This window comes from Apteryx mantelli, chromosome 9, assembly GCF_036417845.1.
Source record: "Apteryx mantelli isolate bAptMan1 chromosome 9, bAptMan1.hap1, whole genome shotgun sequence".
NCBI classification, from domain to species: Eukaryota; Metazoa; Chordata; class Aves; order Apterygiformes; family Apterygidae; genus Apteryx; species Apteryx mantelli.
Genome location: NC_089986.1, coordinates 26479652 through 26504651, shown reverse-complemented (window position 1 = coordinate 26504651; position 25000 = coordinate 26479652). Strand labels below are relative to the sequence as shown.

The window sequence follows — 25000 nt, the reverse complement described above, 5'->3', positions numbered from 1 at the left end:
GTTCTTGGACTATGGGATCTAGATGCTCTTTAGCAACCCTTGCCTCATCACTTTGCCAGGCATCTGGTTTGCTACTTGCTGTCTGCACATCTCTGCCTCTCACTTCCCATAGCAGGGTGTAAGGTAGCCCTTACAGCTCCTTGCAGGCTAAGAAGGCAACATTGAGTGAGTAAGACCAGGGTAAGCAGTGGGTGGAGAGGAGATGGGAAGTAATAAGAGCACAGGACTGCAGGGGACTCATACAACAGAGATGATATTGGAAGAGCTGTCTCACACAGATGGATGTGCAAGAGCTTGAAGAAAGCACTAGAGATAGGAGGAAAAGGAGAGCTATTGGAGAGAAATGGCAAGATTGAGTAAGGAAGGTAGATTAGGAAATGGAGGGTTGTATGAAGGGATCCACGTGAGACAGAGTGAACAAAGCCTCTGAAGGATAGCAGTTAAATAGTGATGTGAAACAGGAAGGCTTGCAAGGCCTCAGGTGGTAGGTGCAGGCCTCCAGTTGTGGATCTGATTGCCACATGCTGAGCTCTGAATATGTGGCCCTCTAGGAGGACTGATCATGTTTTAAAACTAGAAGGCAACAAATACCCTCTTCTTTTTGCATAGCCCAGCAGTAGCCTCTCTGGTCTTGGAATATAAGTAGCATTTGTCACAACGAATGAACTTGAAGAACATGGAGTGTGTTAAATTGTAGTGGATGTCTCTGAGGGGTCTGGAAACTAACTGTGGCTTTTTCACACCTTCCTGGCATCAAAAAGTGGGGTTTTTTGCACCAAGAAGAGATGGCTGTGTCTGGCTGTGGGTGCAGAACCATCCACTGTAATTAACAGTGCAGTGTTTTAAAAGACAAAATGTTTTGTGGTACTGGACTGCTTCTAGCTCTTGGATCTGGGCAAAGTGGAGACTTCCTGTAAGACCTTTCACTGGGGTCAGCAAAGATGAGGACTTCAGTTTTTTCTTTTTTAATTCCAAGTGTTTTTGATTATGCAGCAGATAAGTAGAATGTTAAAAACCTTCTGCTTAAAATACTGTTTTGCATCACAGAGAACACCTACAAATGTTGCTGTTGCGTTACAGCTACAGATTTGTATTCTGTATTGACACTCCCAGATTTGTTTTAACTGTCTTTCAAAGTACTGATCTCTAACTCTTACTTCTGGAGCAGGGCACTTTTCTGGTCGGCCAGCCTTCTCCTCAGAGTTCTGGGAAGCAGCTGACACCAGCATCAGTTGTTCAAGGCAGCGTAGGAGTTGGATCATCTTCTACACAAGGACAACAAGCATTAAAAGTGATAACTGGACAGAAAACAGCTTTATTTACACAGGTAATTTGCAGATGATATGTTTCTCTCTTATCACTCAGTATTTTGTCAAATAAAATGTAGGAAACACAACCACACATTATGAGAGGTTTTCCTCTTGTGTTTTTTTTTTTCTGTATAATTAAAATGCTGTCTGCACTATGTAAGGAAAGTACCTGCAGGCCTAATTTCATAGCAGATAGTGGACCACAGCTTTCCAGCTTTATTCATGTTCTCAGAGTGGGTCACATATAAGCTTGGGTTGCTAGTTTGTAAATGGACTCAAGGATTTCATAAGGATCTGGAATTAAAGAAATGAATGCAGTCAGGTACAAAAATATGCTTAAATATTTCAATCTTAAAAATGGGACACCTACTAATGCTCTGAAATTTTTGGCCCTGACCATCTTGAGATTCTTCAGAGGACCTTCTTTTAAAAAGCACTGAGTGGTCCCTATGAAATTAAAACTCCTTTAGAGTGCCTGAAGTTGACCATCCAAAATTGGTAGGTGTATTTTTCTAAAGCTGACAATTTGAACTGATAAAGTTGAGTGTCTGAGGTAATAATTTTGTGTTCCAGCTATCCCAGCTATTTTTGCCACAAAACGCCTTCTCTCACTGGAAAAAGAAAAGTCTGTTAGAAATATTTTGTATTCTATTAATACAAAAAGCATTTGTCTCTTAAAGTAACAACAAATATAGTATTACAACCTTTCACCTTACGCTGAATTCCATTTCAAAGGCTGCACCCAGTGGACAGACATCACTGATGAAAATATCAGATGGCTCTATGAAATCAGTGCCTACCTCATCCCAGCTCTCCAAGCCTGGCACCACTGTGCTGAGAGTATCAGGAGGCGTTATCACCACAGCTGCCACTTCTGCCATGGCCCTTCCCACAAATGGGGTAGCCCAGGTGAGAAACAACATTGCCAATATACTGTAATTGGAGCTTAGAGGTCAAAGCCAAAAGTTCGGGAGACCCCAGGGCATGTGCAAGTCACCTTGAAGTGTCTCTCTCTAAACAGCTTTGCTCACTCTTGAGTTGTCACAGCTTCCATGTAGCATAAGGTATTGCTTTGCATTTGGATCCTTCCTGTTAAGGTTCCTCAGGACCTTTTACGGAAGAGAAACAATCTGTACAGTCTCAGAAGTAAAACATTTGCATCCAGGCCTTTGCTGTTACAAACACTTGTACCAAAATGTTGTTTTAGTTTCTGGCCAGTATAATCCCCAGGAAAGGATTTCTACTGCTTTTTTCTCCATTCATATTCTTTTTAGTCAGCTCTGTTGGCTGGTCAGCTCTGTATTTGTGTTCCAGTGCAGTTAACACAACTCCTTTCCTGTTGGCTTGTTCGCTGTTTTACACAAAATAATGAAATATCTGTGAAGAAACAAAGGGAGAACAGAAACTAAAACTTGCACTTTCTTGCTCTTGTGGTTATTAGAATTATAAATGCAGGTAGGCAGGAGAGGCTTTATCCAAAACAGAGCTTTTGTAGTCATACAGATCAGATTTTTGGGCCTTTCAAACATCAAATCTGTTTCACTGACATGGAAAGTTGCAGAAAGATGTAAAATGCCTGAAAATCTATATCCAGTAGGCCAGTGAAAGCCAGCAGTAATTAGACTGAAGGTTGTTCATCCGACATCACTGACTCTTCTCATTGCTTAGTGCTCAGTCTGCTATGAACTGATATCAGAGGCCAACAATGTGCAGGGTTCATGGTCCTTTGAATATGACTGTGTTCAAAGCAGGTCTCTTCTGTTTACACTGAGGGAATCATAACACAGCCTTGGAAAGAGGTAGTTCTCCATAGAGTGAGTTTGGAAATAAATCATTTGTGTTCCCAGAGTGAATTCTCTTGTGAGTGGATACAGCGATGTATCTGGTTGATACAGGTTGTCCGCATTGTGGAGTTCATGGGCTGGGGAGGAATCATCAAAAAGGAAAGTGTGTAGTTCACTGGGAGGATTCCTGCTGGCCTTGCCACTTTAGCCTGGGGGGAGGCAGAGATTAAATGAGTTAAGTGTGAGGCCATGCTGCCTTCAAAGAGGGCTGAACCCTGGCACTATACAGCATATATAGGTGAAGATACTGAAATTTGCATTAAAAGCTACTCACTGTTTTTGCAGCTCCCAGTGAAGCTGCAGAGATTCAGATTTTCCATCTGACCTCTTTATCCCAAACCTTTCCTCTGCCTGGCTTGCTAATGACAGTTATTACCATCTAATTGTCCCTGCCTAGCCCTACCTAGGACAGACAGCAGCCGGGACACTAGGATCTGCCTGAGGTCTGAGTTGATGAATACTGAAGAGCCTTTCCAGTTCTGATGAGCAGATTTGAAAATGTCTCAAGCAAATGTCTAAGCAAAATGATATGTGCAGCACCAGCCATTCAGCTTGAGTTTCTATAACTAAAGAACGGAAGAGCCGCAGGCTCTGTGAAGTCGATTAAGGTCTTTGTTTTTGTCAGTTTATTGTAAAATAAAGGGTAGTACACAATGCGCAGATTATCTCGGAAAGAATAATACTGACTTCTGTTTGAATTTCTTTACCTGCAAAATGCCACTGAGTGCTAAGTGTGCAAGTATCTGTCTTTCAATAATTATATGACAGAAAATATATTAGAGTTAAGGCCTGCATAGTGTCATAACAAAACATGACCTGTTGGCTGAGTCAGTGGAGACACCTGCTTTAACAGCTTTGCTCCAATTCTCTGCTGATCCCTCTGGAGTTCTGAGCAGCAGGATAATATGAAACATTACTGGGCCAAATCTCTCTTCTGGAGGCTTACCTGCTTACTGAATTTAAGGGACCTGGCTCCTGATACTATCAAAGCAGTTGTGGTAGCAGGTCCTGTGTGCATGGTTTCATTTGATTTCTGCTTGAAACAGCCTTCATTCTGTATGTACTATCATTGTGTATGGGCTTTTGGATATATGCTTGAGAACTTCTTGCTTCTTAATGATAGATAAATAGTCATTTGGTTTTATTACTTCCAGATATTCCTTCTTTGAGCTTATTGTTAAATCATGTATGAAATGAATAGGCTTTTGATAATGCTCTCTTTCTCTTTTATGCAGCAAATAGATAACGCAGGTGCCAGTTCATCATCTTCTGGAGGTTCTACAGCAAAGACGTCTGGACAGCAACACCAAATCTGTATAAACCAGGGCCAGTCTACTTCATCAGTAGTGAGTAAGACTGCTACTTCTACTGTTGTAAGTGTTGCTTCTCTGATGACTACGCCAACACCTGTGACTGGAAAAGCTGCTGTATCAGGTATTGAACTCTCTTCATGACCACCTTTTAGAGAGTTAGACTTGAGTGCAAGTTCTTTAGGTGTCTTCCACTGTAAAAAGAAGAATTTAGGGTCACCTGCGTTTGTGAATGTGTGAAAGTGAAGTCATGCTTTCTAAAACACCATACTAGGATAACAATTGGAGTAGCCAAAGAGATGTGTAAATGATTTGACATCCTATCACACCAGTGTATTTACCGTATCTGATACAAATAACTGTGAGTTGCCCACTGGTATTTGAGAGGAATTGTAGCTTTTGTGCCAAGTTCTCATTAAAGGATACTTCCTACTTGTTCAAGAGCACAGTGTATCACTGAACACTGAAAGTGTCAAAATATCAAAGATACCACAGGCTTAATTCTGTTCATAGAAGTGAAACTCTGATAAAGTTAGAGAAGTTGCATGAGGAGAGCTTGACCCTGAGGTTTTGCCTCTGCTCTGTTGGGTTTGGAAAGGAGAAAAACATTGATTAGGGGGAACTGGATGCTATAAAGTCATAATCCACAAATTAGAGTAAGATAGATAGGATCTGGAATATTTAAAGTTAATAAAGATGAGGTAATAAAGATGCACTGTCCCTATGTAAAAGTGCTGTATTCCTTGCTTAGTTTTATTGTCTTCCAGTATCTTTTGCATCATGGAGAGCAAACAGAACAGATTTAGTTTGAGTAGCATGGGTCAAAAATAGAAATCTTTATTTGGATTTTTAATTTACCTGTTGACATGTTCTGTTCATTTGAAGTGGCTACTTATTAAATGGAAACAAGGTGTACACATAGAGGAGAGAGTAAGTAAGTGACACTGAGCCCATCTGACAGTGTCATTTAGAGCAGCTCTACTGGCTTTCTGTGTACACAGTCTTCTAAACCCTGCCGTATTTTCATGAGTTTTTGTTTCCCACAGCTTGGAAGTGTACAACAAAGGCTTTAAAAACTGCCACAATTCTACAAAAAGCAATTGCATATTGTCCTCCTTACAAACCAAGCAGCAAGGTTTTTAGTGGGAAATATGCTATTTGAGATGGCTTTCAGCTTAAGACTCCAGTTCAGATGTGAGAACTACTTCTGTTTTTTGGGAGGTTTTTTGTTTTGTTTTTGTTTTGTTTTTGTAATCCTGAGGCACTGACTTCAACATTAAAAGCTATTTCTTCAAGAATCCCAAAAGAAACAATTGCTATAAAACATGTTATTTCAGGGTCAGAGAAAATACTGTGTTAAAATTCTTGAGGTTTGAATTTTTAAAGGCAAACTTTCCAACAGAATCTCAATTTTTCCCATTGTTTTGCAATAGACAATGTCTCCCACCCATCAGGCTAATAGGGATAGCTGAAAATGTCCCTGCTTACTTACCTTGCTGTTTGGGTGCCTTGCTGTGCTGTGCTGACAGATCTGCATATCACACACTTGGGACAACCCCCAAGGCACCATTTAAATGATGCACTTTCTCAAAGTGTGGTAAACTGTCATGGAAAGAGACTTGCAAAGCCATAGGCTTTTAATAGCTTGCTGGAGACTGGCTCTGTGCCCTAAGAGAGCTTTGCTTCACCATTTAACATATTTATTAATCTGCTTAAGATTACTTAAGTGATTATAAATCTTGCCTCACAAATATTGGAACATAGCATATAACGTAGCATATAACGCATCCCAATATTTTGACAGTCATCCTTGTCAATAAAAACTTGTCTGACAGTTCACTGTGGACTGTGGCTTGTTAAGAGGCTGGCAGTGCTAGCTTACATGCCCTCCTATTTCATGCAGAAAGGGAGAGAAATAGCTGGAGATTGTTTAAACAAAACAGTGTGTTCTATTTAACATTTCATCTTCCCTTCTTCTTGCAGGTTTGCTAAAAATCCACTCAAATCAGTCTAGTCCACAGCAGGCTGTTCTGACGGTTCCCAGCCAGCTTAAACAGCTCGGCGTAAACACAACTTCTGGAGGTGTTCAGACAATACTCATGCCTATGAACAAAGGTAAAGTGCAGAAAAGAAGGGTAAGTGGTGTTTGAAAATCCCCTTTGACGCAGAGTAGCTCTTGATCACTGTTGGCATACATGGTCCAAGGTTTACAAATAGAAGAAAAAGTAGCAAGGCAGTTTGTCCCTACGCTTTGTATTGCAAACACTCTGTGTTTGCTTCTGAGCGAAGTTATTTGTCAAAGTGTGTGGAGTTTGATTTCTTTTCTTTGTTGTCTTCTTTTTTTTCCTGTTCCTCTCTAGTGATACAGTCACTTTCTACCAGCAAAGTTTCAGCTGTCACAGCTGTCACAACAGCCAGTACAGTTGTCCCTAGTCCCTCTGCAGCTTCTGTCACTAAAGGTAACAATGAATTTCTCAGTAAGTTAAATAATAGTAATATGCTGATTCTGCACATACCTGTTTTATGCAAGTGGCCTGACTCTAAAAGTAGACCCTGTGACTGTGGGTTCCTTTATTTCCATTGTTAGTAGGATTTAAATGGAATAGAAATGGGATCTGGAGACTAGCAAGTTAACTGTCACTTCTCCCTCAACAAAGCCTAAAGTATAGGTTAGTACAGAGAGAAATGAGGATTTTCTGAAAAACTACCATGCATAGTATAAACATTCATTATTTTAGTCCATCGATGTGCAAATGCATAGAGCAGCACTTATTTAATCACAGTTAATGATACTTTCCAGAATAATGTATAGCCCAGAGCTGAAATACTCAAAGTCTAGTTCATGCTGAACTGCCATGTGTCTCTCCCATCCCAGATGAGCGACCAGACTGCCTGGCTGTTCTGGGTTCGGAACAGCTCTCCTGCTCCCATCTCACCAGAGTTCTGTCCTAGATGTGAGAAAATGCCCTAATGTCAAAACTGGTGATGTCCTCAAAGAAAGTTTTCAATTTGGAGAAATGTCACTTCTTGCTAAAAATGCTAGTAGTTTTCCGACTAGCTCTTAGTTTACCAAAATGTGAGTGTATGTTTGCAGGTATTTCAGTTTAGATCAGGCAGTCATATGCAAAATGTTAGAACAATTTGTTATGTACACATCTTTTAAAAAGAATGAGATGTGAGCATTTTGAGATTTGGAGGGGGAGTCATGTTCCGGTGGCTTTCCTTCAGCATAGTCAAGGGATATATTCTTGACAAGGTCAGATTTATTCATACCTAACAAGTAGAATACAAACAGAAGAAATGGTGTTATTTAATGTTTAAGGAGGGTACATCTAGGCACTTGTTTTAGTCTGCAGACCATTCAGACTTTGAAACGTATGATTTCTTTCATGTGTTCCTTCTATGCCTGATGTGCATAGTGGAGCAGCTCTGATCAGTGGCGCCCACAATTTTATTAGCCTTATTGGAGTCTCACTCACAAGACATTATTTGTCTGGCTGACTGATGCTTTTTGTCTTTTAAAATGTGTTCTTTTTCTCTGAAGTTAAGATGGAGCCTGATTCAGCAGGACAAAACTGCAGTTCTGTGGGAACCCAAGAAGGTCAAGCAGCAGTAAAGACAGAAGAGAGCTCAGAACTTGGGAATTATGTTATCAAGTAATTGTTCATTTCTCTCTGGAGAATTCTTATCTTTGGAATACTAGGGGGAATGGAAGAGATTCTAGGATTGCATGCAATGGTATTAGAAATTTGACTCCAAAATACATTATAAAATCTTCTGTTACATATGCTGTTTTATCATTGCTAATCCTCTTGGCTGGCATTCATTTCAGACAGTGCTGCAATATTTTCTTTGTAAATGGATTTGTATTCAAGGCTGCTGAAAGACAAAAAAGTTATTCTACAATTTGCAGTTTTGGGGATTGCTAAAAGCTCAAATTTCTAAAGCCTCTTTATTATCCGTGATTACCACTGCTTGCCTAATTCCTGTTGCCATTGTGTGTTCTTACTGGGGTCAGACTGTGCCCAATGAAATACAGGTTAAAAAAGAAACATCTAAAGTAAGCAGGAGAACTGTTTGTCTTATTGCCTCTCTAGTCTTGTCAAGCTCACACATTTCTGCAATTATTTAATATGAGGCCTGGCTTGGCTCAGAATTGGAACTGGATAATAAATACCAGCAGAGTGTTTGTTTACTGGATGCTGTGAAGTCCAGTGCCTTACTTGTGATGCTCTTGTAAGTAGTTTCTGGGGGCTTTTCACCAGAACTCAGTTTACAAGAAACATTCAGAGAAAATTATTTTGCAATCTGTAGGACATCCCTTCTCTTGATTTCCCCCAGTGGCTTTCTTTCCTGTCTCCATGTTTTGAAAAGTGTTGTTATCCTGACATATTCCTGTAGACATTTCCCTGATGGAGAGTATGTGTTGGAGACAGGAATAAATCTCAAATCAGTACACACTTGGAATGATCTTAGTCATAAAATAACTGATGGAAAATACAGTTCTGTTTGTTATGACTGATTAAGTGAGATTTGTCCTTAAACTACCATTAGCACATGTTCTAATGTTATAGCAGATGTGCTGAGTGACATCAAATGAGCCAGTTAGCATAGTCTTTCCCTGTAACAGAATGTCGTAAGAGATGGACAGTTAATAAGCAGCAAAAGAAAGTACAAAGCTTGCCATGCAGTGTCACGTGTTCCTACTGGGACAACTTGCAGTAAAAGGTGCTTCTCATCTTCTCAAAATAATGTTGCAGATCATGAGATGAGATAGGGATTTCTTTCAAGCCTGCCCGCTAAAGCCAGTTTCTTCAGCTTGATAAACGTAGCTTCAGATATGGGCACCAAAGCAAGAAGAAAGGCACTTTGAAATATTTTCTGAGAATTGGGACATTACATGAGTTTGTCCTCACATTAGTGTTACTCTGATGCCTTGGGACCAGGGACTAGAATCTGTATTTTTAAACAGTGCAGTGATATTGAAACCTTGTGCATCTGGTTCATCACTTCCAACAGTATTCTTCATTGTGATTCTTTTTATTCCTTGCAGCATAGAATATTTGGAGAACATCCAGCAGCTTTTAACAGCAATAGTGAAGAAGGTTCCATTAATTGCTGAAAAAAGTAAGCAGTGAATGTAAATGCTTGGTTTGCTATTTTCAGTTTATCAACAGAATGCTTTGTGTACTCTGTAGCTGCAAAAATTACTAAAAATGGAATGAAATAAAGCCCCTGTCCTAGAGAGTTTACTTCAGGAGTTATTCTAAAGATTTTTTAGACTCAAATCCATCCAATAAAGCCAAGTGTGTTGTCAGCAGTTATTAACTTTAATCTGTTTTTCCATTAGAAATAGGTCATGTTTGCCCACATAATGGCTGCAAACGGATGCTCTTTTACATGGTTTTGTCCTTTAAAAAAAAAAAAAAGTCTGTTAGAGGCATGTCTGTTATTCTAGGGTTTCAGAAATGCTTGCAAATATGGTAATGTATCTCAGCATTGGAATATGGATTTTGTTGTTGCTGTGTTTTTTTTTTGTTTTTTTTTTGTTTTTTTTGTTTTTTTTGTTTTTTTTAACCAAAGGTGGTAATTTACAGAGAACTGATTTAATCTTTTATGACACTTTATAATAGCATACCTCTTCATCATGTACATGGCTGAAAATGTGTTGGTTTTCTCTGGTAGCTAATGCACTTTGAAAAGGAGTTCCTGGAGACTGGGTAGGGTAGAGCCTCTCAAGGAGTGGGTAGCACAGTAAAGCTTCTGTTGTATATTGCTTTGGGGCCTATAATAGCATTCATGAATCTCTGGCTTGGGATTCATGACCCCTCCTTATGTTTTGCCAGGAAACCTTTTCACTATTCCATTTTTATGTTGTGATTTGTTGGCCAAAAAGTGTTTTGAAAAGAAAGAGACTTTGACCAATAACACAGCCTTACAGGTCTACCTCATTAGAGTTTTTTGGGGAGGGAGAGGCTTAAAACAGCACTTGGCTGCAGGTATCTGAGTATGCTGACCGAGAGGGATGCTGTTTGTGCATCCAAAGACCAAAGTGTCTGCTGCACACATCTGTGTATTTGTTAAGAGTTGTACAGTATCAGCATTTGAAAAAGTTACAGTCCTTGGTTCTGTGAGCATGCAACACAGAGAACCCATTTCCCCTTTCCTCTCCATTAAATACAGCACATCCAGAATTGATCTGATTTCAGTCATTAAAATTTAATACTGTTTTTTGGCTTTGCCCTTTCTAGGTGAAGATGCCAGCTCCTTTTGCGCCAGTTCAGTGGAACAGTACTATAGCTGGAATATTGGGAAGAGGAGGGCAGCCGAGGTAATCCTCTCCTCCTGTGTTTTGTAAGCAGTCATTAGGGATGCAAGAAGGATTTTTGAATTACAGAACCTTTATTGATGTTGGCTGTTTGTTTTCTGAAGCACTGTCAAATTTTAGATGGAAGCATTCCTCACTACAGGATGCACTGATTGCTGTTCAGGTAGTGCTCCAATTTATTGTTCAGAAGCTTTCTCAAATAGAAGGGACTCTGAAGGTCAGTTTTCTGTTGATTCAAAGAAAGATGTTTTTGAAACATTTTAAAAATCAGAATTTTTGCAAACTGTCCTTTTACCACTTTATCCTCATCACTCCTGTGTGGTATATCATGGTCATGGGAATTTTTCCCAGCATAATTTGTCCTTCCTACTTCTTTTCATGGATTTATGTCTATTTTCTATAGAAAGAGGATTGAGAAATCTGACCTAAGAAGTGCTAGTACTGAAACAGATTGTCAGTTCATCAAGGATAAATATCTCAACTCATCGGAATCTTTTAGTGTTGTGATTGTTATGTTTTCCCACTATATCTTAGTAGTTTTGTCATCTTGCTGTAGACCTGTATAAGGAAAATAATAAACTGATCAGACTCGCTGCCGTCTCCAACTTAAATGAACGAAAAGTTTAAGCAAAATAGAGAGAAGCATCTTTTGCTGTGGTAGGCTTCTTGCGCTGTGCTATCTTAAAGTGTTACTTGGAAGATGAGACAGTTGAAGTCAAGACAGAGTGTGTCTGAGCCCCTGTAAAGGGATGTCCCTGAGACAGGGCTCTTCCTTGAGTTTTTGGTTGAATGAGAAAGCAGAGGATGCCTGACCTGCCCAGAGCTGCCAAAGATGTCAGAATTACAACTATCTCCCATGTTTATTTTTCCTTGCCATTCTGATTTCTGGGAAAACAATGTTCCTTTTGTTTTCCTTGCATCCTGGATCATTTTTCTGGGCCATAGTCTGGCCTTAAACGTTGCAGCCAGCGTGAGCTTTCCCTTTGGTTTGTCACAGTGGCAACGAGCAATGACAGTGAGAAAGATCCTGCAAGAAATCATAGAGAAGCACCCCAGGTTTCACAACGTTACACCCCTGAAAACAAAACACGTGGTGCACTGGTGTCGATGCCATGGCTACACTCCACCCGACCCCGAGACCTTGCGGAACGATGAGGACTCGATTGAAGATGTGCTGACCCAGATAGACAGTGAGCCGGGTGAGTACAGAGGGACAGCAAACTCCTTTTTGCCAAAAGCATTGTTTATTAAATGGCTCAAGGCTGTGTGCTGGTGCACACATGTGCTTGTTCTTCAGGAGAAAGAGGTTCTTACTTTCTTTGTTTTTTGACTTAACTCACCTGGAATAACGGAAGTTGGAGAGATCCTAAAGGCAAACGTAGGAGTGAAGCTGTCCCTTGCCCCTGCCAGTCCTGACACTCTCTGGCACCTCTTTGGGTTCCGTTGTGCTTTGGGGCCCTTGTGGGCCCAGTGTAGATACACGTGGTGAGAGATGATCCTCGCTCTACGGCGTAACCATTTGCAAGTGGGCACGTGAACTAAGCATGGGCAGTAATGACGCTTCCAGAGCTGCCCTTGCGTCAGCTTAGCTTCTGTTAAAAGGCTACTGTGCAAACAAACTGAATGAGCTTCAGGTACAACAAGCTGTCTGGCAGTGGCAGCATGGAGCTCAGTGGGGGGAGTTTTACCTCCAAAAGTAAAGTAAATTGCCCCGCGTGAACTTTCATGTTGTGCTATTACAGCTGCTACGTTATTCCACTAGGGATAGCTGTGGGATATCCACAGTAGATTGCAGTCTGTATTAAACACATATCTTTAATTTCATCTATTCTTTCCATTTACATTCCCTTGTTTCACCTTCAGATAATCCCTTTCCCAAAGCTGAGTGTTTTTCTGTCCTGATCATAAAAGGATTTAGAGTACTTCACAGAAGTGTGTGGATTTGATTATTCTGTGCGCAGTCTGGTCCTGTGTTGCAATTGTTGAAGGTAGAAAGGAGGCCTACATCCACTTTTTAATCTTTTTGTCTAAATAACTAGATTTGTGTTTGTCCTTGAAAACAAGAATCTGTTTACCACGTAGCTTTCCGCAAAAGATTTTTTTACTTGCTAGAGTTGAGCATGCAGAGAACAGGGCTACCCTTGCATACTTGTGCTGAAATCTGTCTTCTGATTTTTCTTAAAAAGCACAACAGTACTTGCCATAATGCAAAAGATGACTTGGTGTTACATGGTGCCTGTACAGTAAAACTCCATTTCTCTAAGTGGGTTAAAGAGCATCAGACTGCCTTGCCAAAATGCTTTGACTGCCTGTTAAAATGCTTCTGTGAGACTATTTAGGAAGCTTGCATTAGCCTGGTATTGTTTGAAGTGCAACCTTGTTGATTGGTATAGGGGCAAATGAGGGAGAGCACCATGAGTGTAATGAGGACATAGAGGTCTCTTGGTGACTATATTTGCATTTCTATTCATCCATATGTGTAGTAGGAACTACAAAAATAACCTCCAGTTACCTTAATTTCTTATCATATTTGGGGTGTTATATCTATTTATAAGCACTTTTCGCATAATCTGTCATATGTTTAATTGATTGCTTCTTGTTCAGAATGCCCTTCATCTTACACCAGCGGTGAGGAGCTGTGCCGAAAACTGGAGGAACTGCAGCAGTTTCTGAAACGAGAACCAGAACATGAAGAGGAAGTAGATATTCTCAACTTTAGTGAACCATTAAAAATAAACATTAAAAAGGAACAGGAGGAGAAACAAGAGGAGATGAAATTCTATTTGGCTTCCTTGCCTGCATCAGAGTTTGTGAGGGATACAGCAGAGAAGGTAAATGAGTGCGTCAAACAGCTAGTAAGAATTGCTGCTAAGCTAGCGGTGGCTTAACTTTTATTTAGTTCCTTTTGTTCATCTATGTGGTCCTCTGGATGCTTTGGCATGGTTTTTATAAATGGCCTGAAAAAGTGGCCCCTCTGGCCCATGACATTTAGCTGGGCAGTGCTGGTAGGAGTGAGTGAAGCATGCTAGCCTGAAGCTTGTTTCAAAGCAGCTGTGTTGCAGGGCTTAGCACCAGTAAATCTGTCCAGAAGGCTAGAAGCAAGGAGGAATGAGGAAAAAGGAGCACTTGCACTGAGTGCCTCCTGTCCCATCATGTGAAAGTTTGGGGCTTGTTGCTTGGACCAGTGCAGTTAACAGTGGCTCCTGGAAGGGGGCTGAAGTGAAGCTAAGAGCATAGCAAACTTCTCTGCTGCTTGTGTTTCTTCTCCCTATTCAAACTTGAGTGAAGGAAGAGGAGAGAGTGGTTTCCTCTCACAGCAGCTAGAAGGAAAGAGGAGACTTGTTCAGCTAGTAAAAGAGAGAATGCTTTCTGGTATAGGGCAAGAGACTGAAGCAGAGGGGGTTCCTTGCAGCAGCTATGGCAGAAAGAAAGGTATCTCTGTTTCTGCCTCAGAGACTAACCTCAAGGGGCAAAACTGCTGTTCTTTATCGTATCCTGTCTCCTGCCACGTAGGAGACAAGGGAGCAGGCATGATGGGAGTGTACTGGGGGATGAAACACTCTTGATGCTGAGCCTTTGTGCCGGTACTGCTGTTTAACACTGTTTCAGTTGGCATAGTAAAGTGCAAGGAAGAGTATGAATACATGGATTGAATACATGTAAGGAACTTTCATTCTCAATGCAAAGATGCAGCCTGTTTTTGTGTAGACTTTCTGTAACAAAGATGAAAATCTGCTTTTGTTTCTTCTGTGTTTTAGAGACATCTCTGCAAGCTGTTCTAATCAATTTAGCTTCATTTTCTCCAATTTTTTTTTTAAATGAAGCCTGAGCTTAAACTGCCCTAAGGTTTTGCAGTGCTTGCTTGCTGTTTTTTTTACTCTACCCATTGTGATATTGTTTCTAAAATTCTCTCATTGTCATCTCATCTGTAGCAAATGTTGGTTGTGTTACTTGATGTACTAATTTGTCAAATGTTTTTTTTTTTTTCCTCTCATATTTTATAGATAGGAATTTCTTTTCAGCCTGCTGAGGTGCACAAGAATGTTTATGCATCAGTAATAGAAGATATGATTTTAAAGGTAAAAAATTACTTTACAATAATAACTTCCCTGTAGCTGTATTAACCCAATAATGTTTTTTTTTTAAAAAAAAAAAGGAATGTCCATATTAATATGCATTTGTCAAATCAGGAGATGCAGAGTCAAATGTCCGTCTTTGTCCACATATAGAAGGATACATAGCTGGATGAAGAGAGTCATGCACTTCTGTGTGTGTTTCTAACTGATCTGTTGACTTGGACTTAGAATAGTGATTTGCAGCTCTTAACCTCCAGTAAGATACTGACTTATTCTGTAACTTTGAAAGTGCCACTTCCTTTGTCCTACCTCTCAAAATTGAAAAAAAAAAAAAAAAAAAAAAAAAAAAAGTGACCTGCCACACCTCTAGAAGACTTGATTATTTTGTGAGAGGGTTAGATATCTTTTTCCTAAATACTGTTCAGTTCCTTTTTGCCTGGGTTGTCTCTAATGGGATGCTGCTGAATTCCTGAAGTTAGCAGAACTTGTCCCTTGTACAAGCAACCATTTATCTGTCATACTCAATTTTGGAACGATGGAGACTGTTTCTCACCAAAGTCCTTTAAAAGCACAGATTTGGAGTTCTTGTGTTTGGACTGAAGGCTAGGTTATTTTTAGCAGTGCTCTGCTGTGTTTCAGACTAAAGACAGTTTTTGAGGTTGTTTATACAGACTGTTGCTTATCAAAAGATCAGTTTTATAAAAGCTAATGGATTCCAGGTTTTCAGCATGCGCACACACACACATACACATTTGCATGCACACTTCTGCAGAGCTATCTCTTATTTATCATGTGTGAAGTTAAATACAGATAGAATCCATTTGTTGACACACATTGTAGCCATTGGATTGCTCCAGCAGAATCGTAGTTATGCCAGTCTTCCTGACTGAACATCCCAGAAACCTCTGCTCTACTCTTGATGTAGGCACAGAGAGCCAGGAGCCCTGATTAACTTCTGACTGAACCTTGATTAAGCCAAGTGTGTAGGGCACGTGGCTGCTGTCCGCCTGCTGTCCAGGCTGGGAAGCCAGCCTTTTGTTTAAGTGTCTTGGCAACACACAAACCTGGGAGCCACAGACTGCGGCTGACAAGCGTGGGCTGACTCCCAGAAGACTATCTGGATCCTCTGTGTAAAACATCTTGTTTGTAAAAGACTGGGCCCTAAAATTCTCTCAAAGCACAAACTCTGTTAATATTGGATCCATCCTGCTGTGCACATACTGCTCTTCAGGTCCAGGAAAAAAACAGACTGGGCACCTGCAGTCATGAGTTCTGCTCCTCCTCTCTTTCTTTCTGTTAAATGTACTCAGTTCTTATCACTGTGCTAATAAAAATCATTTGGGCGTCTTGAACTGCCCCTACTGATTTGATAAGCCAAAGTTCCAGGGTTCAGTTATACTGAAACTCAAGCAGACAGCATGTAGCTTTTCTCTTTCCATAATGTCATCGCCTAATGTTGCCTTTTGTCACAGGCCACTGAACAGCTTATGAGTGATATCCTACGGCAAGCACTGGCTGTAGCATACCAGACAGCTCCTCACAACAGGTACAGTGGCTTATTTCCTCTTGGACCACTCCCATGCCAGCGCTGAGGGCTGAACTGCTTGAGAAATTTTGTCAGATTTTGTGCGGCTCAGAACATGTGAGCAAGGGATTTCCAGATGACGTGGGACAGTATATATGTATGAACTGCATTCTGGGAAGATCAAAGCCTTAGTAAGGAGTTTGTCATCTCCTAGCCCCATAGTGACACATGGGTGGGAAGGACGGTCCATGTGAAAAACTGAGGCAGGACTCTCCTGTGTTGCCACAGAGAAAAGTAGCTGAACCATCTTTACAGAGCTGTATGGAAGAACTTCCTCAGTTGTATCCAGTTCAGGTTCCAGGCCAGCAACTTACCCATGGCCAGCCAGGGCTCAACCAACCTAAATAATCTCATCTGTATTTTACTGATAGAATTTTTCCTGGCTCAGACATTGAACTATTTTTCTGGTAACCTTTAGCCCACATTTGATTTCCATTCACTAGCATGCTCTGGCATAACTTGAAATTGAAAAAAATAAGAATTCAAGAAAATTATTAGTTTAAGTTTTTATTTTATATATAGTACACACATGCACATATATGTATGTATCTATATTTACACACATATAATGTCTGTGCTGTAGAAGTTCAAGAATTAATACTTCAGCACTTCATTTTCCTGTGCCAGTGCCCAAGGTGTATCCTGCAATCATTTGAGAACGGCTCTTTTGTGCTGTGACATTTTAATGCTTTTTCTGTGTTGTTGTAACACCTACTCTGTTATTATTATTTTTTTACTTTTTGACTTCTTCCCATTAGTAAATTTTATTGCCTTGCTGCTTTATAAACACTTGTCTTTTTAAGTATTGTGATAGCATCTTTGATTCATTCCCTGCAGGACTCCGAAAGAGATCACAGTAATGAATATTCACAAAGCCATCTGTAATATTCCCTTTCTTGACTTCCTCACAAACAAACATATGAAGATACTAAATGAGGAACAATGAAATAGAACAGAGAAGATGCTACAGGAAAGGTGGATTTATGACGGAAGTTGGGATGACAAATCCAGTATTTCTGTAGGACACTATTATATACATTTATAACATTGGGCTACTAGATTGTTACCTCCAATTAAAGATGCACCTTAATGCAACAAAATGATGCTCTGTTCCAAATCAAGCTGTTAAATGTCAATGTTTACTCAGTAAGTGTATGTTCAGTGGCTGAACAAACATTGTCAGTTTGCATCAAGTTGCTAACTATGAGAGACTCCACAGGCCTAGTACATGTGATGACAGCTATATTGATGAGGTTGAGCATTTTTTTGGAAAAGAAATTATTCCTTGTTACTTCACCTGCTTTTTGATGCAGACTACAAACGAGTTGGTCTCCCCATGCAGTGGGCAGAACAGTTGCGTTGGCACACTGAATATGAGCAACTCCAAAGGCAACTTTTGAAGGTGGGTTGTTTGAGTAGGTGGGTGGGTGGTTGGTTAGGTTTGGGTGAAAGGCTGATGGCTGCAATAAATTCTGCAAGTTCTGCTTGAGCATCATGTATATGACTGAAAACACAGTTGGATAGGCTTCTTATTAGCTTATTCAGCTAAGTGTAACCTAATCAAATTCCTTGCCTATCTGAAGGAGATGTCAGATCTTTCTCTCAAGCACTCCAGAGAGGATGAACTGGCACATACTCAATCTAGATGAATAAATCATGGTCAGGCTTGGTAAGACTTGACTAGCCACTTGTCCTGCATGAGAAAGGAGAGCCGAAGTAGCTTGGAGAGGACAGTATTCAGTGTTTGTGGGCTTGGACTGGCTGAAACCCTTTGCTTGACCAGCAAGTGCCTCCCCAGTCTGCCAGAAGTTTTGGAGTCTTAAGCTGGAGGGCAGATGAGCAGCTGTCGTACATGTGTTTTGACAGCATTCACTGAAGATCAGCTTTGATTATGAAGTGGTATGGGAGCAGCACTGCTTCGTCTTACGTTCTAATCAACACACAGAGACCTGCTAGGATCAAACAATCACAGATCCGTTGCTTGTGGGGAGCACCTCTGATGTCTTGACTGCAAGAAGTTGTTTTGCTTCTAACCACAGCACTTACCTGTCTCGGGAACATCACTGGTGTAGAAGATGTCTGCAGCCTGGCTAATGATAGCTTGCTGGAGAAAGCTTTGCTGGCAACATCCTGACTACCCGCACCCACTGCCCTCTCTCCTGCCTCTCTTGGTGCTTGCTAGTAGTGTGAATAAGCCATTGTAAAGTTGGTGGGATCCCTGGTGGGACTGTGAGGCTTTCAGGGTGCTCGCTTTGTCAGGTGGGTGGAATGTAGGTCAACAGCCAGAACCTCCTAGGCGCTGATCTCAGCTGGGTCACTGATTTGCTGCATGGCCTTGGATTTAATCACTTTGTGCCTCAGTTTCCCCATGTCTCAGAATGGGGAGCAGGATACCTACCTCACGGGAGTGTACTGAGGCCTCACTCTTGTTGGTGCCGTGCTTTGACAATGCAAAGCTTTTTATAAACGTGAAACTACAGTTACCTTTCTTGGCCTGGGATAGGAACATAAATCTTTAAAATAAAATCTTTTGGTGCTTTTTGGGGCTAGAAGATGGATGATAGTAACTCCAACTGTGTGCAGAAACAGTGGAAGGTGATTCAGTTATTGGGTGGTTTCAGGCTTCCAAGGAGAGCTAGCTTAGGTTTGATGCAGTTCTTAAAATGCAGAAGGTACTGCATACCTCAGATGAGATACCACCTATCTTCTTCATCTTAAATATAACAAGGGTCTGCAGCTAGCCCCTCTTAGCCCATCAGAGCTGACAGGGAGCTTCAGTCAGCTTGAATAACAGTGGCAGAATTTGGCCCTTGAACACAGGAAATGGAACTGACGTCTGAAACCTGAATTGCATTCAGAGTAGAAGGACTTAGATGCCCTCTAAAAAGGGCATTTCAGATGCTCTGGATTTGAAAGATAATCCTGGCTTGTTTGGTAAGCCTGGAGCAAGATTGTGTGCACAAATAACAAGTGCTCAGTGTAGCCCTGACATTAGTTTTTCAGCTGAGGTCAGCGTGAAGAGATCGAGCAGTGGTGATTATGTTTGAGCACAGTGCTGAGAGTAGGGAGGAATCCAGGTAGCTGGAGAACTTGGGGCCTCACACTGTTTATAGGCCGTAGCAAACTCAGAAGCCCATACAGCTTTCAGACGCTCCTGTACACAGCTTGTACAATAGAGAAGAGCATTTTTGAGATCTCTCTCACTGTCTCTACAACAGCCTGCAGGTTGTGTGGGAACAGCCTTTTGTGCAAACTCAGTCGTGCTATGATCTTCTGGAGTGACACGTGCATGTCCAGTCCCCTGTCTCTTATGGGCTTAGTTTCCGGGATTTCAGTGTGCCCAGAGCAGCTCTTGATGCAGGAGCTTGCTTCGGGCATCTGTTTGCAAATCGTGGCTTCCTTGCCTGTGTCCTGCTTTTCTGTAGTGCTGAAAAATGGAGTTTCAGACTTTGAGTCCTGAACCAGACCATGAAGCAGACAGGTTAATGCCCGTTGTTCTTAACAGGGCTCTTGCAGTGAAGATCTACTGATACATTTCTGAGCAGCCACAGGTTATTCTAGGAGATGCTATATTAATAATATATAAAGTTTGCTAAAGAAAAAAAAAATCTGTTAAGAGCAGATAGAAAATAACATGTTTGTTTAGTCCTGCAGATGTAGAATATGTTTGCGGTAAGGTCTTTGAATTTTGAAAAATGGTGGGAGAAAAAATTGTCAGCAAGAAGTTTCCATTGGAATTGCTTGGAAATAAGTGAGGTGGTGGAAATTTTATACACCCAGTTAGGTGCAGAAGAATTGGAATATTACGGTATATTTCTCTGGCTTTCTAAAGAGTCTTAATACAAGTTAAAGACCTCTTTACAAATATTGCCCCTATTTGTAATGCTGAGTGTTTAAATCCCTCATGTTATCTGTATTATACTGTATAATTGTGTAAGATACATATGTTTACAATAAATTCTTTTATTAGCTGTGATAGGATTGTCTGACTGTCACCTGGTACTCAAAATAAGTTTCTCCAAGTCCCCAGGTTTTTGTCCTTTGCATACTTGGAACATTTTAATTAGTTTTGGAGAAAATTTGGTGGATCTTGAGTTCATCTGAAGGAAAAGGTAATTTTTGCCCTTTTCTAATTGTTTTTAAAAGCTTTTGGTTTTGGAAGGTTGGGGAAAGGGGAGCCAAAAACTCAGCAGGCTGAGCTCCCCCAACTTCTCATCTTGCAGGGTGGCTCATAAAAACAGCAAATAATTGGTTCACCCTGAGTTGTGTAGAAGATTGAAGAGGAATAGAAAAAAGTAAGAAAAGATGATTTCTCCATTTGATTGACAAGATTGTGGGGAAAGAAAATCTTAGGTGACTGTGAGCAGTTTTCACACGCTGTTGTCTTTGAGAGTGCTGGAAAACTGATTCTTGTTCATACTAAGTCCCATAAAGAGCCCCCTCAAACTGAGCACAAACTGTAGTGCCTTTTACAGTGCTAGAGCCAAAAAATGAGAACACAGCCATTGAAGGCTGACTGTCCTGTGGATTCAGTTGGTGGTGGTAAAGCTTTTTGGAATATTTTAGCTGATGCCTTCGCTTGTGGATGTTTTAGCCCTCTTGATTTGACACACTCATAAATATATCTACAGGAAATGGCTGTCATTTGCAGGAGATGAAAATGCATTCATGCGCAACACCTCCTGCAGGCATGTACTCATCGGGATTTTTCTTATGTTCTGTTATTAGCCTTCCCTTCTGGCAAGGAGGGTCTCTGCCAAACAGCTGCCATCTGGCTCTGATTCTGAGGCATATTCATAGCTTGCTGTGGTCTTCCCAGTTGGCAAAGGCCTGAAATCAATGGGCTGACTTGTAATTAATGCCTCAGTCTCACGGCCTTACAAGCAGTTGTGGTGCTCCCAGAAGGTGCTGCACCATCAGCTTCTGAAATGAAGTAATTTGTATACAGAGATAGCACGGGAGCAAATAGCATAGCTATGTCACTGTACACTGACGTGGTGATGTAAAAGAATGAGCCACCAGGCATGAGGGCTTGCCCAGCCATCCTGGGCCACCTCTGTTCTGGAAGCAAGCGCAGCCTCTCTGGGTCAAATGGCACCCACATATTCACCACAAGCTGTATTGGTCCTTTGGATCTTATATTACCATGTGACGGCCAATATAGAGAAAATCTGTAGGGATAAGGCAAAGGTAATAGGTTTTCATCCGGTTGTTCATTCTACAAGGAATTCATGCAATGCAAAGAGAAATCTACAGTTTTTAAAAGGGAATCTTTTTGGAAACCCAGAAATCATTAATGTGTTGCTTGTAACTTTTCAGGTATTCAGTTCAGGCAATGAGAATTGGCCTGAGTCATTGAGTATATATCACACCAGAGCTTCACCTGAGCATGCAGAAGTGTGGATGTTCCTGGCCCCCTGGAGTAACAGAGGTAGCTGGCACAAACCTCGCTCTCAGCATCCCAACAGGCCAAGTGTTGCTTGCAGGCAGGAGATGAAACAAAACAGGCATGTTCAATGCCACGCTATAGGTAGTGAATTACAACGGTTCAGCTATAAAACCTTCCTTTTAAAGGAGTTTTTCTGTGTCAAATAACCCTTGTCTGCAGAGTGATTCACAGTGGGAAAACCTTGATGGACTGAAGTGAACTCAGAGCAGTTGGGAGCACAAATGTGTGAGAGCAGTGGTGGAGGCAGTCCTTGCACTGAGACTGTCTGGAGCCTGCTAAACCTGCATAAGAGATTTACTCTTCAGAAGAATTTGGTCAGTTTGACTGAAGCAGACAGTTCCCATGCAGAAGCAGGAGTGTTGCAGATGTCAGCAGCCGGTGTCATCTCCTGTCCCTTTCAGCTGGTAAGTACCTGCTTGGTTTTCCTTTTGTTGTTCCCTCCTGTAGCTGGAGCCAGACAACAGCATCATAACCCTGTGTCTTTCTCCTGGCGGTCTCCTGAGACGTAGCGAGGGCGGGAATTTCCTTATCTGGGGATGCTGGCTGTATAGTCAGCACATTCGTATGCTCACAAAAATGTTCTTGGAAGCAATTATAAAGCAATAGTCTTAATATTCAAAGCTAGTAGCATTTGCCCTATGATCTGTGTAAGACAGCAGAGTGGAAGTGAGGTGAAAGGCGATTTGCTTGTCTCTTTCTGTTAACAGGGCAGCACTGAAAGGGGGTCTTGGGAGCATGGCATCTGTCTATCAGAGTAAATGTAGCCTCAGTGTGTCTGATGGTGAATGCAGCAAATCAGTATTATTGGTTCATTTGCATTTCCCCATGTTGATTAATTACCTTCTGAATAGTTTGCTTTCTGTTTGAAAGCGTCTGGGAAAAATCCCATAAGCAATTATGAATTCTGCTGAACAACAGCTTTCCCTTTGAAGGCAGTTGTGCTTTTAAATCAGCCTTCAGATATGCCATGGTTTGAAAGGTGCCTCAAAATTCATTATTCGTTAGGGATCTATGCCTGCAGATAAGCTTGAAGAATACGGAATTGTCTGCTCATGGTTGTGAGTGCCTGGAAATAGGCTGTGAGTGCAGAGTCAGGAATCTCACTGACCCCTTGCTTGGCGGCCAGTATGTGCTGCTGTCCTGTCCGTGCAGGTGTGAGAGAACAAGCTTTTGAAAAGAGGATGTGGAGGTCAACATCTGATTTAATGACCTTCCACATTCATAGGACCCTGGACCAGGTGCAGCCCTGCTGGGGTTTTGCTGAATTAAATTTGTGAGGGTTTCAGGGGGTTGGAGATAACTGAAGGGAATTGCCTGCATTCCCTCGCTCCCACCACGCCTCAGCCATGGCCGTGCCTCCCACAGCCCCTCACTCCAAACCGGGACGGAGAAGCTATCCTCTTCCCTTCCTCAGCCTGAACTCTTGCACCGTCTCCCCCTGTGCCGCCCTGGAGCATGGCACATGGGCTGCAGTGGTCTGCAGCATCTTCTCACTGAGGAGAGCAGCAGACAAGGAGAACAGCTAGGCTGGGTTATAATACTGACTCCCTTTGCAACAGCATATGTAGATTGGAGAAAGAAATACAGTGACAAACTTCCCTGTTGAGGCTGAATATCCAAGGGTTATGTTTTACAGCAAGAAGGATTTTGGGAAAGAACCAATAGCCAAAATACATTTTAATTTATTAAATTAACTTCCAGTCCATTTGGTAAAATACAAGCTTATATTACCAGTTTGTTCACAACTGGGTTTTTTTTTTCTTTTTTAGAAATACAGTGAATTAAGAAGACAGACTGAATAGGCAATATGTGTTTTTCTGCTGTTAATAAAGTCCAGGATTGAAATGAACTGAAATGGTTTGAACAAAACTGTTAAAAACGTTATAAAGAGATTAATCAAGCAAATTGAATTCTTTCTTAGAAACATCTAACATGCAAAACCTTTAGTGCAGTTTGAATGTTTCAGATGAATTTCCTGAAAAATAAGTCTCCCCAAAAAATGATTTTGGCAAGTAGTGGTATTACTGTATGTTCCTCTGGATCCAAAAGAAAGGGCAAGTGTGAAAAGTTCCATCCCTCGTCCCAAAAAAACCCAGCTTACAAGGATGTTACCTGTACTTGTGCTTAGTCTAAGTTCTTAGGTCCTGTTCGAATAACTAACAAACAGAGGTGGCACAATTTAAATCCTCATATAATGCAGTGAGAAGTTGCTCTCTGCATGAGTTTCAAGTATAATCCACATGCCAGCAGTTTAAAAATTATTCTTACGGAAATTACCAGCAATGGATATGTTTTTGCAGAGTCCCAAAAGTTCATTAAATTTGCCTTTGACTTGAGCTAGAAGGTGATTAAGGAAAAAATCCTCCTGTGTTGAAGTACATTTCATTACAGGTGAATGAATATCTGATCACTATTCAAGTTTGAGGATACAGTTTCCTTTCATTCTAGCAGACACATTTCAAACACACAAAATAAAAGTTTTTCTATTTCCTTTTTTCCCCCAAAATAATTAGGAAAAGCATTAAATAAGTAGTAGACTAACATTGCATAAGTCCTTGAGATAGAAACTTGAAACCTACTACAGGATGAACAAAGGCTAAAAAATGGTTTCTTAAAACACAAGTACTTCAGCAAAAGTTAAATCCACACCAATCTAAAAAAAATCAGCTTTAGAATAATGACACTTCAAATGATCTATCTTAGAAATAAAGGATGTCTTACATTCTACTTAAGTTTCTAAGCAGCATTCACTTCTGGTTGTTCTTAGCATTAGCATTACCATTACACAGGCAATAGTTTAGGAAATTCAAGGCAATATATTTTCCACCTTGCATATGCAAAGAGTTAACATTTATTAAAAGTATAAGCATATCCTTTTCATTAAAGGATCATAAGTTGCTTTAGCTAAAATCCATGTACAGTATTTACACTCACCCTAAGCACAACTGTACAAATTACATAAATATTTTAGATCTGCTCCTGAGGAGTCTGGTAGGTGTCTAGCTGACTCCATCCATGCTATTTTCTCTGAACCAAGCTGGTACATTGTTGTCAGGGCTGTCTTCAGAAGTTCAGTCCCCTCTTGCTTCTCTGTCAAC

General features: G+C 40.9%; 1 protein-coding gene across 5 annotated transcripts in view; it reads left to right on the top strand.

Annotated features, from left to right (window-relative positions):
* The window catches only part of YEATS2 (YEATS domain containing 2), a 53847-nt gene extending 33418 nt beyond the window's left edge, over positions 1-20429 (top strand). For all 5 annotated transcript variants that reach the window (XM_067301971.1, XM_067301969.1, XM_067301970.1 and 2 more), the window contains 13 exons: positions 1169-1327; positions 2046-2219; positions 4390-4588; positions 6448-6579; positions 6825-6923; positions 8009-8120; positions 9518-9591; positions 10716-10795; positions 11790-11991; positions 13397-13623; positions 14797-14871; positions 16341-16414; positions 17291-20429. In XM_067301971.1, the coding sequence (XP_067158072.1) occupies positions 1169-1327; positions 2046-2219; positions 4390-4588; positions 6448-6579; positions 6825-6923; positions 8009-8120; positions 9518-9591; positions 10716-10795; positions 11790-11991; positions 13397-13623; positions 14797-14871; positions 16341-16414; positions 17291-17399 (1716 nt within the window). In that variant the 3' untranslated portion in view covers positions 17400-20429. The remainder of the gene's footprint in view (positions 1-1168; positions 1328-2045; positions 2220-4389; positions 4589-6447; positions 6580-6824; positions 6924-8008; positions 8121-9517; positions 9592-10715; positions 10796-11789; positions 11992-13396; positions 13624-14796; positions 14872-16340; positions 16415-17290) is intronic.
* Positions 20430-25000: the final 4571 nt, after the last annotated feature.